This window comes from Panthera tigris, chromosome B2 (genome assembly GCF_018350195.1).
Source record: "Panthera tigris isolate Pti1 chromosome B2, P.tigris_Pti1_mat1.1, whole genome shotgun sequence".
Taxonomy (NCBI): Eukaryota; Metazoa; Chordata; class Mammalia; order Carnivora; family Felidae; genus Panthera; species Panthera tigris.
Genome location: NC_056664.1, coordinates 103,980,274 through 103,994,901, shown reverse-complemented (window position 1 = coordinate 103,994,901; position 14,628 = coordinate 103,980,274). Strand labels below are relative to the sequence as shown.

Sequence of the window (14,628 nt, the reverse complement as noted above, 5' to 3'; positions counted from 1 at the left end):
GCTCAGGCCATATTGCCCTGATCGTAAGGTCATACTTCATAATTTCCCTGCACCCCACATAACAGAATCTCCTTGGGCATTCTTGTCCATTTCTGGGTATTCAGCTTAGACCAGACAATAACAAAAGGCTTCTCTAACTTTCCTTACTCAGGGTCCCTTCACATTACTCCTGTTGCTGCTACCGCTTCTTTATCTCCAGTTTCTGTAATCAGTTTTAAATAAAAACAAACAAAAATTACCTGGATTCTTATTGAATTCCCTGCTCCACAGAGTCACAGTTTGAGGCTTGGATACCGGATTTGCATCAGATACACCTCCTCTGGTTTGACAATCTGAAGAAATCTGAGTTCTGTCAGGTACATACATTTGTGTTCTCATGTTACTTTCATAATCCTGACACAAGTTTTACTATCTCGAGAGTGAAGAAAAGTTGAAGTAACAACAACAACAAAATGAAGTAAGTGTGCCTAAAATGCAAGTCATACAGACGTATTTTTTATTTCTAGCCTAGAGTATCTTTCACTGTTACCACAGCCATCTAAATTTGGCATAAAACAAAACAAAACCTGATTTACATGAATAATCAGGACTTGTTAAAGGTTATTCTTAATCCATTCGTGAATGGTCCTTTGAAAAGGGGTACTTTATTCAGATTAAAACCCTACTGAAATTTACATATGCAATCTTGGTGATTGCTGCAAAAATGAATGAAATTAGGTTTGTTGCCTTCCTTAAAGGGAGTAAATGCACCAAAAGGATTTTAAATATTATACTTCTGGAATTTAATTGCTAGGAACTCTAAGGAAATGTTACATTTTTATTAAATTTAGAGAATGAGTATTTTTTAATTGATCCAACACGGTGATTGGTTTTAACAGGAATTTTGTAATTTATTTCTTCTATAATTTTTAAGATTTTGTTTTTAATTTTAAAAACATGGGCTCACTTGGCCCCAAGATCAAGAATCTCATGCTCTACCCACTGGGCCAGCCAGGCGCCCCATTCTTCTCTTTATTAAACTTTATTAAGCCTTTTTTTAAACCAAGAAAGTGCCAAGTCCAAACTACCAAGAAAGTAAAATAAAGTGTTTTTTTATTTAAGACTCTGGGAACAGGTGCATGGTAAAAGAACCTATCAAGCAGACTATCTGATATAATTGCCATTCCAAGTAATGACCCAGCTTCTCTCAGTAGGCATAGAGACCTCATGTCCCGTTAAGTTTACTTGGAGCAGTTTTCATGATTCCTTTTCCATTTTGGTTTCCTCAGCACCAGAGGGAAATTTGTTAAGTATTCAAAGTGAACATTTGAACTTGAATATAAAGAAAGGGTAGACCCGCTTACTGATGACTTTAGTGTATGTGGCTTCCAAGAAGAGTAGACTTCATTATACATTTTAGGACTCCTGTGATTCTTGGTTCTCTACTCTCCCAGGTAAGTTCTATGTTATAGATCTTTGTTTTTGTTTGTTTTGTTTTGAAAGTGAACATGAGCAGGGGAATGGCGGAGGAAGAGTGAAAGAGAATCTTAAGTAAGCTTCATACCCAGTGTGGAGCCTGATGCTGGACTCGATCTCACGACCTTGAGATCAGGGCCTGAGCTAAAATCTAGAGTCAGATGCTTCACTGACTGGGCCAGCTGGTACCCCATAGATCTTGTTTTAATATTTTTTACTAGCTTATGTTACTTTAGGCCAGAGTCTGTGTTCTTCATTTCTAATCCCAGCATGGTGTGACTGTGAAATTGAAGTGTGATTTTAGACTAAGAATTTGTCCCAATCTACATCTAATGTTGGAAGACTTTTGTCAGTCAACTAAAGGCACGAATTTTGGGGTGAAAGTTGGGCTAATGTACAGACTGTTCCTTAGTAACAAAATTTTTGAGCAAGTATGTTAATTTAACCTCTGTCAATTTCAATGTCCTTATCTATAAAATTTTAATAATTATACACCTTGTATGGTTGCTGTAAGGAATAAGTAAGGAAGATGAAGTAACCTGCTGAAGAGTTAGCACTCATTACCATTTTTTTTTTTTACCATTATTTCTGAGGATGACTCTAGAGACCAACAAGAGACACCTTTTTGCATTCACCCTATGTGGACTAGACCAGGCCCACAGATTTTCAAGGGCAGCACAGGGGGTGAGTTAACTCTTGAAAATATCCCAGTCTTTAACTAATCTGGAAGTCAATTCTTACGATAACCTTGTTCTCAAGAGCCTGAGAAGAGGTTAAGGGAATGTCATTGTAACATTTAAGGAGAAGCTATCTATCCATGTGATTCTAACATAGAGTCAAGGTTATTATATCCAAAGAGATAGTCTGACATTCCATTTTATGGTTATATAAAATAACCATATAGATTTGATTTTCATTCAAGCCAGTTCAATTGTGTGTATACATGTGTTTATACATGTATGTATGTGTATATATGTATGTATTTGCTTTAAATACATACATTTAAAGTTGTTGGATATGAAAACTGGTGGGGAAATAATACCTGATTACAAGTTAAAAAAACTCAGAAGTACAACTGGTCCTTGAACAATGGGGATTAGGGCCCCCTCCCCCATGCATGGTCAAAAATCCATGTGTAATGTTTGATTCCCCCCAAACTTCACTACTAATAGCCTACTGTTAACTGGAAGCCTTACTGATAACATTAACACATATTCTATATATGTGTTATACACTATATTTTTATAATAAAGCAAGCTAGGAAAAGTTAAAATCATAAGGAAAATACATTTACAGTACTGTATCAAGAAAAATTTGCTGTAAGTGGACCTATACAGTTCAGACCCATGTATTTCAAGAGTCAACTTTAGTTAATTTTAGATTGCAATTCACTGTTTAGTTGAAGTCTCTGTTACCTCAGTATTTCACACGCCAAATTCTGACAAACTGTGACCACTGTGTCATTCAGATCTTTCTTCTGCTGATGAGGTCAACAGTTGCCAGGAAAGAAAATCTCCAATCCCTTGCATTTATTCATAGTCATTAAAAAAAAATTTTTTTTTAAGTATACTTATTTATTTTGAGAGAGAGAGAGAGAGAGAGAGAGAGAGAATGAATGAATGAAAGAGTGTGTGAGCCAGGGAGGGACAGGGAGAGAGAATCCCAAGCAGGCTTTGTACTGTAGCACGGAGCCTGACGCTGGACTCAAACTCATGAGCCAGGAGATCATGACCTGAGCCGAAATCAAGAGTTGGACACTTAACTGACTGAGCCACACAGGCACCCCTGTAATTATCTTTTTAGATGAATAATGTTGGCCTGTATGCTAACATTAAACTTAAGTCCTCTGCCCATTTACACAACTTTCTTGCTTTCTTCATTTAACTTTATTAAAAATATACAGCTTTTCTTCTCTCATATCTTCAACTTTTATAGTGCCATTTTTTACTATTTTTACTTTTCTTACCTATTAGAAACACTGGCACTATTTATTTATTTATTAAAAAAAATTTTTTTTAATCTTTATTTATTTTTGAGAGAGAGAAAAGAGCAAGTGGGGGAGGAACAGAGAGAGAGGGAGACACAGAATCCGAAGCAGGCTCCAGGCTCTGAGCTGTCAGCACAGAGCCCGACTGTGGGCTCGAACTCACAAACTGTAAGGTCATGACCTGAACTGAAGTCGGACGCTTAACTGACTGAGCCCCTAGATGCCCCAACACTAGCACTAGCATTGTTTTTGGAAACAATGAAATAAAAAATCTGAAAGTAATTATAGTCCAAGAGAAAGACAACACTCATAAGAAGCACTGACTCTGCTAGAAAGGTAAAAGGAAACTTGGAAATAAACTCTAATCTCTTTTGACAAGATGAAAGAAACTAAGGTCAGATTAGGTGGTAATTTGTTCTGATTCCTTAGGTAAGTACTGGTAAAAGTAGAATGGCAACTTCTGATTTGAGTCAATTTTTTTTCACTCCATAAATGGCCAAAAAAGTGCAATTAACCTATTTTGGGGTTTTCATTTTTCATATTAACAATAGCAGTTTATAAGCATTTAAAGATACATTATATTTTGCTCTTGACAAAATAAATCCACATAAGGAAAAATAGCTTTATTTTTAAAGAAATTAAATATCTATTTGTATACATGAGACAGCTCTCATTTAGCCCTAAGCTGATTGTGTGTGTTTATTATTGTCCTCCAATAAGATTTTGGAAGCCAATTTCAAATACATTACCATATACTTATTAGCTGATATCAAACAGAGCTACTGACATTGAGGAAAAAATTTCAGTAACTGTTTATCTACCCTGAGATACTCATTCCCACAATACATTTGGGATTATTTGAGCACTTAAAAATTTAATGAAATTATTTCTTTTCATTGCATGCATCAATATGCTAAGTTCTTTGCTACAATATAGGTAAAATAATGATAGTGACCAGTGTGTTTTCTGATACTGTCCATGATAGACAGAATGAAATTACAGCATAAAGAGTAGCCAGGAATTTATTGTAAACATCTGGCTCCAAATACTTTGCCCCAAGTAACTACTATAATAGGACTATACAAAGCACATAGAACACAGTAATCCTAAATTGCAGTATAACTATAAAACCTCTTAAAGTATTTTTCTCAACCTTTTTTTTCATTACCACACTCCACCCTGAGAAAAATTAAATTTAACCAAATTAAATTTAATTAATAAATTTAACTTTGTATTTCTCCCTCGTGAGAGAAATTAATACCAAAGAATAAAATTTTATTGGGTAGGGTTCAGCTTTGGAGGGCCACTATACATTGCATTATCTAATTTTTTCCAAGAACCAATTTTTGTCTCTTTGAGAATATATGTCTTAAAGTGAATGAAAATTCTATAGGTTTTAACATTATTAGGGGGAAAAAAACTTTATGAGTAACACTGGAGGTTGAATTAGTTGGCTTCTTATCTCATTTCTGTCCCATACTAGCTGTGTGGTCTCAGAAGAAATCTGCTTTACCTCCTTGTTTTGGAAAACATAAGAATAGCATGAAACCTGATAGCTTGGAAAAATCATTTATTCTCACTGGACTCAGCGTTCTTAGCTATAGATGGAAGAAACAGATATAGTTCAGTTGTTCCCAATTCTGGCTACCTTTTCCTGGGGCAAGTAAAAGACATCAGTGCTCATCTCTATTCCCAGACCAATTAAACCAATCTGGAGGTTATGGTCTAGCTAGTGATTTTTGAACTTTAGTATATGAATCACACTAATATTAAACACACGTTGCTGGGATACATTCCCAGAGTTTGATTCTGCAGGTCTGGGGTGGGGCCTGCAAATCTGTATTTCTATCAAATTCTCAGGTGATGCTATGTTAGTGGTTTGGGGACAACACTTTGAGAACCATTGGTCTAGGCATATATGTAAATATGTGTATGTATATGTGTATGTACAAGTGTGTGTGTGTGTGTGTGTATTTATACACACACACACACACACACACACACGCCCAGGTGAATCGTAATCTCAGAATTACTGGTATAGAAAATATTAATAAGGTTCCTTTCCATTCTAAGACACTGAGATTTTAACATAATGAGAGTTGTTGGGCATCAAGATGATCTATACAGAAAGGAGACGTATGGAAAAGCATCTAATTCTTGGTTAGTTATCATTAGGAATTTGTTCCTAGAAAGCATTTTACAGTATTTTTCAAAAATTAACATTTTTACAGTATATTTGCTGCATATATGGTTCTTCACTTCATTTTTCAGTAAAGACAGTTTATTTGGCTGTCAGTGTCTCATTATTTGATAAGATCGATGGAGGGTTTGGATAGTAGCCAGCTGTTTTTGAATTGCTTGAAGAGAACCTTGAAAATTTGTAGTCCAGGGGTAATTCTGGGGAAAAAAACAGTATTATTATTATTCTGCAGATCTTAAAAGGCTGTTCATAAACATAAACAAATCAAAACTCATTTTTTAGCTTCATGATTTTAATTTCTTCTGTCACCTGGATAGGTTGCAGCTAACATATAGATATCTTTATAAAATTTAAGTCAAAATACATTTAGATGTATTATAAATCATCCTCAGAGATCTAACTATATATAACATTCTCTGTACAAAAGTTAGCACATAAAACAGGAATGCTCATCTGATTTTTTATTCTGAAATTTAAAACTCTCTCAGGCCCTACTCAGAGCATCATGTAACAGGTAAGTGGGAACTAATAATCTTCATGGCCCTTAGTAATAAGAGAATTACTAAGAGTAATCTTTGAATGCTTAGATAAATAAGGATTGTAATGCACACAATGTGGCAACTTTCGCCACATAAGCATTACACACACAGCCAGAAGGGAAACTGGGAGAGAGAACATAAAATGCACATTTTATTGATGGTGAGACATTGTGCCATCTACATAGAAGTTTCTCAAAAGCTAGACTTCAGATATCTTCTTCCCCAATTTCTTCCAAGGAAACATAACTAGAAATATTACAAGTGAAATATTATGACATATGCCATGTTACAATACTCATTCCATGGGCACATACTAGGCGATAATCCTTATTTTACAAATTTCACAAGTAAAACATCATTTGGAAGTACTATTCTGAAAATGACACTAGCATAAAAATCATACTTTCCATTAAGTGCCAGTGAGAATCATCAAGGCCCAAGTAGTTAATAACCCTTATGAGGAAAAAACTAATGCTAGAGATTGGGAAGAAGGAACACTGCCTAGCTTTGTTTGGCTGTTGTTAAGTCCTTCTTAATACCTTCTCCTGAGGAAAGTTAGAAGACAGGCCCTGTACCAAGTTTTTTCCCGGGGTGCTGTGGAAGAAAGCTCTTGGAAAATGAAAAAGTAGATGCACTAATGTTACTGCTTCTTTAAGGAGAGGTTATTACCGTAGAAGACAGAGAAGGGGTTATTTTCCAATTCTTTGGAGAACTATTTAAATCCTAGAATAATGAAGATTCACTTTTTTTTTGACTTTCTTACTATTTCATAACCATATCCCATTGAACCAGTTTCCATCCAGGTACTATATACTAATTCATTGGCTTCCAGTATCACATTACTTCATTCTCTCACTATAAATTTGAATCACTTTGAAGTAAAATAAACATCTTGCTTTACTGTTTCTCATGTCTATCCTGTGAGGGAAGAAATGCAGCCTGGTATTATCCCCAATTTAAAAAAGAAGAAGCTAAGGTTCAAAAACAAACAAACAAACAAACAAAAAACTGAAGCAGACTTCACTTTTAAACTAGAGGTAGGACAACTAGGAAAGATGGATAGAATATAAACATCCATATAAGTTGGACAGTCAACTAAGACCTGAGGACCCATTTCCTGGGAAGGTGTAACAAGCAGAGAGTTAGCTGACATTCAGCCACAGCTTTTTTCCTTTAGGTCCCTGAATTCCTGCTGGGGGCAAGTGCGGTTGCTAGCAGCAGAAAAACTCGTAGAGCTTTTGGCAGTCTTGAAGGGCTGCAGTCAGAAACCGAGGGGCTAGGAATATACTGTGAAGGAATGGAAACCGGGGGGCTAGGAATCTGCTGTGAAGGAATGGCTGGAGAACTGGAGTCTACTGGTTTGCTCCTCAGGCCCATTGGCAAATTCTGAGGGCAACTCAAGGAAACTAATAAGCTAGCATAAGCATATACCTCTGCAAAGCAGAGTGGATTTTTCAGCAGTTTCTCAGTTTTAAGAAAACAGGGAAGGATTAAGTTCTGCCCTCAGAGAGAAGAAGGACCCTGGTGAATATCTCATACTTCAGATATATATTTCTGAAAACAGAATTTACTATTATGAAGTAATTCTCTTTTGTGTTAATAATGGATTTTTCCCTTAATGTCTACTTTGTTTCACATTAATATATCTAACTCTTGATTATGATTAACACGGTATTATCTGTCACCATCTTCTGGTATTCAAACTGTGTCCTCATATTTCAGAGATGTCTTTTATGAACAGCTCATAGTTGGTTTTGTTATTTCATTCAGGCCTTTAACCGGAGAATTTTGCCATCCATACTTAATACCATTACTTAGCTTTAAACTCATCATCTTAGTGAATACTCTCCATTTGTATTGTTTCTTTTTCATACTCTCTTTTCTTCCTATTTTTGTTTTCCTTTAGATTTTAAGTTATTTTACATAATTAGCTCAGTATATATCTCATTACAGTTTCTTTGGTAGTTATCTTAGAGATTACACATACATTTTGTATGTTATCAATACCTAATATACTCTTATGCCTTACCATATAATACAAGGACGTTAGAACATTTTAATTCCAGCTGTCCCACTGCCATTGACAGCATGTTTTAAAATTCTTTCTTTAAATGTCTTAGGACTTTTTTTTTTAATTGTTCCAATAGTAAATGTTCATTTAATTGATTCACATATCTGTCCCTTTGTTGCTGTATATTCCTTCTTGCATCTTCAGACTTCTAACAGGGGTCAGGCTGGCTATTTTTCATTATGTGCTGAACCTTATAATGATGCTTTTAGAAAAAATTTGAGTCCTAGAATGATGTTACCTTCCTCAAAAGAGAATATTCTCAATCCAGTTTTAGGGACTTAGCTGATCTAACACTGAGCTTCAGTTATCTTTTTTTTTTTTTTTTAATGTTTTTTTTAATGTTTATTATTGAGAGATAGAGAGACACAGAGTGTGACCAGGGAGGGACAGAGAGAGAGAGGAAGACACAGAATCTGAAGCAGGCTCCAGGCTCTGAGCTGTCAACACAGAGCCCAACGCGGGGCTTGAACCCACGAACTGTGAGATCGTGACCTGAGCTGAAGTCGGACGCTTAACTGACTGAGCCACCCAGGTGCCCCTGAGCTTCAGTTATCTTTAAGGTAAATTCAGGGTCTCCATGCAGATTAAGAGAGTCTATCAGGCCCACCTCTCCTCTTGTAGACCCTACCTTCTACTTCCTGTCCCTGAAGGCTCATTAGCTTCAGCTAATGAAAGGCCCACTCACGTTCTCTGGTGCCCTCTCTAGAATTAACCAACAGTGAGGGAAAGGGGCTCCCAAAGTCAGGTTCATCTTACTTGGCCTTTAGCATCCTGTCCTGGCAATTTTTCCTTTTATCCTATGACTCCAAGCAGACTTAAAAAAAAAAAGGTCCAGCTTTTATGGGTGGCCCCAGGAGATAGGCAGGTCCTAATTCCCTAGGTTGCCATAACTAGGTGTATCCCAAGAAAAATAAATACCATGGGAAAATTTTCTTCTTTTGAAGGCAAGAAATCTAGTACTTACAGTCATTAATATCTAGTAACAGCTAAAGCTTTGTAAGTATTTTCCTGCTTACCTGCTATTGCTTCAATACTTGGAATTGCAATAGTGCTGTAAGTACTGATTCTCTTACAAGACCATGTATAAAATAATGAGTCTTCCGTATTTTCCAGTCCTGAAACTGAATCAATAAAAAAAGAGCCCCATTTTTTAGATAACGTATTTAGAGGCTTTGCCTTTGGTCCCTGAAACAAGAGAACAGAACAATGAAAAAAATGATTAATTTTCAATGTCATAAGTTGTTCCCCCATTAAGTAAATCAAAATAAAAAACTCTAGGAATTTCAGTTGTTTACCTTTAACTAGACTGTATACTACCTAATAAGGGAAACCAAGCTTAGAAGTTCTTGCCTCCCCTGGTACAAGTATCTTCCCCTGGTTTTGTTTGGGAATCCTTTTTCTCATCCTTTGGGGTCTGACCTGGATGCCATCCAGGACATTTTCCTTGACCTCCCACCCTCAGGTTAGTTTACGTCTTCCATTTTCCTTAGTTTATCCCTAATATACAACTTCTCATGCTACCTTTATTTATCATACTATTTACTTTTCACCCTTGACAGATAAGGAAGTACCTAAGGTTAGGAACTTCCTTATGTGTTAGTGTAACTTTAAGGCTTGGTGCCTGGGTCAGAGCAGGGACGTAACGATTGTAGACTAAATAAAAGATTATTAAAAAAATGCTTCTCAGTGTTTTATGGATAAAATTAAAACTGTAAAAAATCCCATTGTATCCATATAATCTGGATTATAAAATCTGTCGTCATTTTCTGATGAAAATTTCATTTTGGAACACCACAGAGTCTTAAATCATGCCTCTAGATTCATAATTCTTTGTGCTGTAACTCATTTGATGAAGATGAGAATGTTTTCAAATGATGATGTTTAGAAAGCAGTCAGCAAGAACCTATTTGGATTTCACCAAAGATATTTAAAAACAGTATAGAGTATGAATATCCTTGATTCTGTATATACATTTAAGGTGTATTTGAATTTCCCAATGTTTATTAAGCAATTCATAAAGTAGTAAGATTCATTATTTAGTTCACTATCTTTTCCAAAATAATGAATCTGAAAAGAGATGATTCGCATCACGTATACTGTATGTAGATAATGGTTCTGCAAACACAGAGTGGTAAAATGTAGGCTGTTCCCTATTCCTATGAAAACAGGAAAACAGATTTATCTACCCTTTCTGGCTTAATGTAATATTGGTGCTGTTATGGTCTAAATGTCTGTGCCTCCCCAAAATTCAGATGTTGAAGTCTTAACCCCCAAGGTGATGGTATTAGGAGGTGAGGCCTTTGGGAGGTTGCTTAGCTCATGAGGGTGGAGCCCTCATGAATGTGATTAAAGCTCTTACAAAACAAGCTATCTTCCCTCTTCTGGCATGTGAGGGTACAGTGAAAAGATGATGGTCTATGAGGAAGTAGATCTTCACCAGATACCAAGTTGGCTACCACAATCATCTTGAGCTTAACAACCTCCAGAACTATGAGAAATAAATGTTTGTTGTGTATAAGCCAGGAAAAAAATGTATATATATATACACAATATATATTAATATTATATATATATATATAATATACACAAATATATATACACACACACACACATATATATACAACTAATCAAAAGAATCATTCCATTCTTGAACATATCAACAAGGAGCACTCCTATTTTTGTTTGAGCTTTATATCTTGTAGGTATCATCCTTTACTGGTAAGTGTTCTCATCAAGTTTCTAGCCTCTTCTCCTTTCTCTAGTCTCCCTTGGACATTTATCTATATCCCAATTTTCTTCACTAGTCCCGACCTATCTCCCAAGCCAGTTTGATCTCCAAATACTTCAAGGAAATAAGATATAACATGAAATCAGTCATATCTTTCTCCTCACAAAACCAGCTCTTTCTCTTGACTTCCATTTTTATATGGATAAAATCCATTATTTCCAGTTGCCTGTGTTTGAAAAGTAGCTATGTTTTGAGTCCCAACCCCTTCCAGAAGCACCAGGCTTATCACCTGTCCCACCACCCAAGTCCGCCCTTACACAGCTACATGAAAGCTTCAATCCTGTTAGCCTCCACCTTCAAAACTGTTTCTCTGGCTGACACATCTATACAATTTGCTATTTTATGGACAAGACCGTGCATTGTAGCCTGTACAATTGCCATACATTCACTCATTATTTCCTGAGCCAAGAATATGTTACTATTTCCATCAGTTGAAAATATACTGATGCTTTAATGTCTACCTCAAATTCTACATTCTTTATGAAGTTTTCTGTAATCTTCCTCAATGAAGTATGCATCCTTCGTTGTCTGAAACTCTTTTATAACTTGTATTGCCTCCAGACAGTTATGTTTTATTTGCACACTCAAGCTTCCCTTCTCCTCTATCCTTGGACTGTAATACACTCTGTAAAAAGGAACTGTGTGTAACTCAACCACAAGTTTCTGGATATTCTTAACAAAGAGGTTTGTGTAAATTAAAGACTCAGTGTATGTATGTGCTGAACAAGAGAATGGTGTTAGACTGTTTAATAATGAGTGATCTTACTAAGATCTTATTAAGAGGTAATCCAATAAGCTCTTATGTTTGACACTTGTGATAAAAATTTTGAGTACTGCTCTGAAATACGTGTAGTATATGTAAACACATACACAGAACTACCAATTACAGTGAGGTGATTTAATTAAGGATGTACCTATATAGGAAAGAGTGTTATACATATGTAAACTAAGTTACATTGGATTTCTCTCTCCATACTTCCATGAATTAGAAATGATTCATTTATAGTCTCGAAAATGAAAAACAGTGTATGAATAATCATGTCAGGTCACCGATCACAATGGAAAAGTAAGAAGTTTTAAAGAAGGACAAAAACTCATGAATATAACCAGTTTCCTCTAACTCATAACTTATTTTTATTGACAAGACTAACTGCAAAAGAGCCCCTTGGGGCGGGCAGGGGGGGCGGGGAGGGGAACCTAACCAGCTTAACGTATCTCATAGAAAAGAATTTGAAAGAATGTAACTCCAAACTCATTGTATCTTTTATGAGACTAAAAGGGAAAATTTTTTCAAAGCAGTGATATTCAAATATTTACTATCACTATACATAAAACTCAAAAATACTCAAATCGCCAAGATTAAATAACATTTGCATTACATGGCAAATAGGCTTTAGGTATACCACATTTATGGAAAAGGAATGATATTTCTTTATTATGAAATATCATTCATCTTAAGTGAGAATTGGCTTAAAAAAATAGTCTGTTGGTTTTAATCTAAAAACTAACCCAAACACAGCAATCTAGAAGGGTAAATTTTTTTCTCCATGATTAACTCCCTAATTTTATTATTATTTTGTCTAGTAAATAGTTAAAAAACAACTTGGTCTAATTTTCTTATTTGGTATTTATTTTGGGGGGAAGGTTTTTTTAGAAGAGAATGAGGACACAATTATTATTCATTGTTTTCAATGTATCTGGAACATAAAGCCAATAAACTGATACAAAGTTTCAAATTATCAGTTCTTTCTAACAAATATCTTTCATTTTTTAGTTACCCGATGGGAGTACTGAGAGATAAGTAGGTCTCTTAGATGTACTCCTAGGTCCTACCACAGATATACTCTTCGTTTTGAGAATTTCTAAAGGGTAGTGGTTATATTCCAGGCATGATTCTTTTTCCTTCTTTCTTTTTTTTTAATTTAAGAGAGAGAAAGCGCATGTGCACTTGTGCACACATGAGTGGGAGAGGGGCAGAGAGGGAGAGCAAATCCCAAGCAGGGCTCAATCTCACAACCCTGGGATCATGGCCTGAACCGAAATCAGGAGTGGATGCTTAACTGGCTGAGCCGCTGAGGTTCCCCCCTATCCAGGCATAATTCTTAATAAAACAGTGTTTACGATTCAAACGCCAAATAACTGTTTACTAAAACAAGATTAAAATTTATTTTCATTCTAGTACAGAATTGTCAAATGTAATGAAGTGAAGCTTTAGTGAAGAATACTGGTCCCGCTTTATGTTTTCTTAATCTAACTCATAGAAGTGTAGTTCAGACTATTTTATTAGTAAATCAGTTTAAAAATGCAGACTCAGTTTTATCAATTTGAATGTTTTCAGGTGGTATCAATATCACCATTGTTTTAATGTGTGCTTCATGGATTACGAGGGAGAATAGGTATCTCCTCCTATGTAAGCTTTCCCCTGCAGTCAGCTGCTGGATACCAATTTCCTACTTGACTAGATCTGAATTCACTGTCGGTTTTATCAGGTTCAACCACAGGAAAGTGCTGATATTCACCTATTTTTGACATACATAAAAGGGCAATTTCATAAATTCCCACCTAAATGGATGCTGTGAGACCCTTTTCCCTATCTTTTGCTCACTGGTTAACACTATTCCAGGGGTCTTGAACAAAAGTACTTATTAATTTTTTAAAAGTTTATTTATGTATTTTGAGAGAAAGAGAGTGGGGGAGGGGCAAAGAGAGAGGGAGAGTGAGGATCCCAAGCAGGCTCTGCATTGTCAGCACAGAGCCCAACATGGGGCTCAATCCCACTAACTGTGAAATCATGACCTGAGCCAAAATCAAGAGTCAGATGTTCAGCCAACTAAGCCACCCAGGTGCCCAGAACAAAAATATTCAATATTGATACAAAGTTGTCATTTTTTCTACTTATTGTTGCCTCTCTGGATTTTTTTTTTTTTAAAGTAATCTCTACACCCAAGATGGGACTTGAATTTATAATCCCATGATCAAGAGTTGCATGCACTGCTGACTGAGCCAGCTGGACACCCTGGCTTCATCTTTGTTCATCTTTGTCCATCACCACCATCTGGATTCTAACTTGAGAAATTCTTCCCCACTCTGAGGCCACAAAAATATTTTCATAAATTTTCTTCAATTAATTTTACAAATCTATTTCTTATTTTCAGATCTATAATCCATTCGGAATTTACATCAGGGGGAAAAAGGGACTCATTTTTCTCCATATATTGAGTCTACTTATTCAGTGCTACTTAGTGAACCATCTATCTTTTCCTGCTGATTGATAATCCTCTAACATATATCACATTTACATAGTAACTTGTGATAGAGGGCCTTTGTCTGGGTTCTTCTTTCTCTGTTCACTGACCTTTTTAGTTTGTTATTAGTACTATACTAAAAAATTACTGTAGCTTCCAAACATGGTTAGTATCTGATAGGATGAAATTCCTTCCCTCTATTATCCTTTTTTAATGAAATTGTCTTAGCTAATTGTGGGTTTTCAGTTTTCTGCCTAAATGCAGAATCAGTTTGTGAAGGGCCACTCAAAATCCTCCTGGGATTTTGCGTAACATTACATTGACTATAAATAAAGGAAAATAG

General features: G+C 35.7%; 1 protein-coding gene across 2 annotated transcripts in view; it reads right to left on the bottom strand.

Annotated features, from left to right (window-relative positions):
- Positions 1-3,842: 3,842 nt before the first annotated feature.
- Positions 3,843-14,628, bottom strand: part of NT5DC1 (5'-nucleotidase domain containing 1) — a 139,772-nt gene continuing 128,986 nt past the window's right edge. For both annotated transcript variants that reach the window (XM_042987039.1, XM_042987040.1), the window contains exons 11-12: positions 9,269-9,437; positions 3,843-5,839 (exon numbers count right to left, since the gene is read on the bottom strand). In XM_042987039.1, the coding sequence (XP_042842973.1) occupies positions 5,724-5,839; positions 9,269-9,437 (285 nt within the window). In that variant the 3' untranslated portion in view covers positions 3,843-5,723. The remainder of the gene's footprint in view (positions 5,840-9,268; positions 9,438-14,628) is intronic.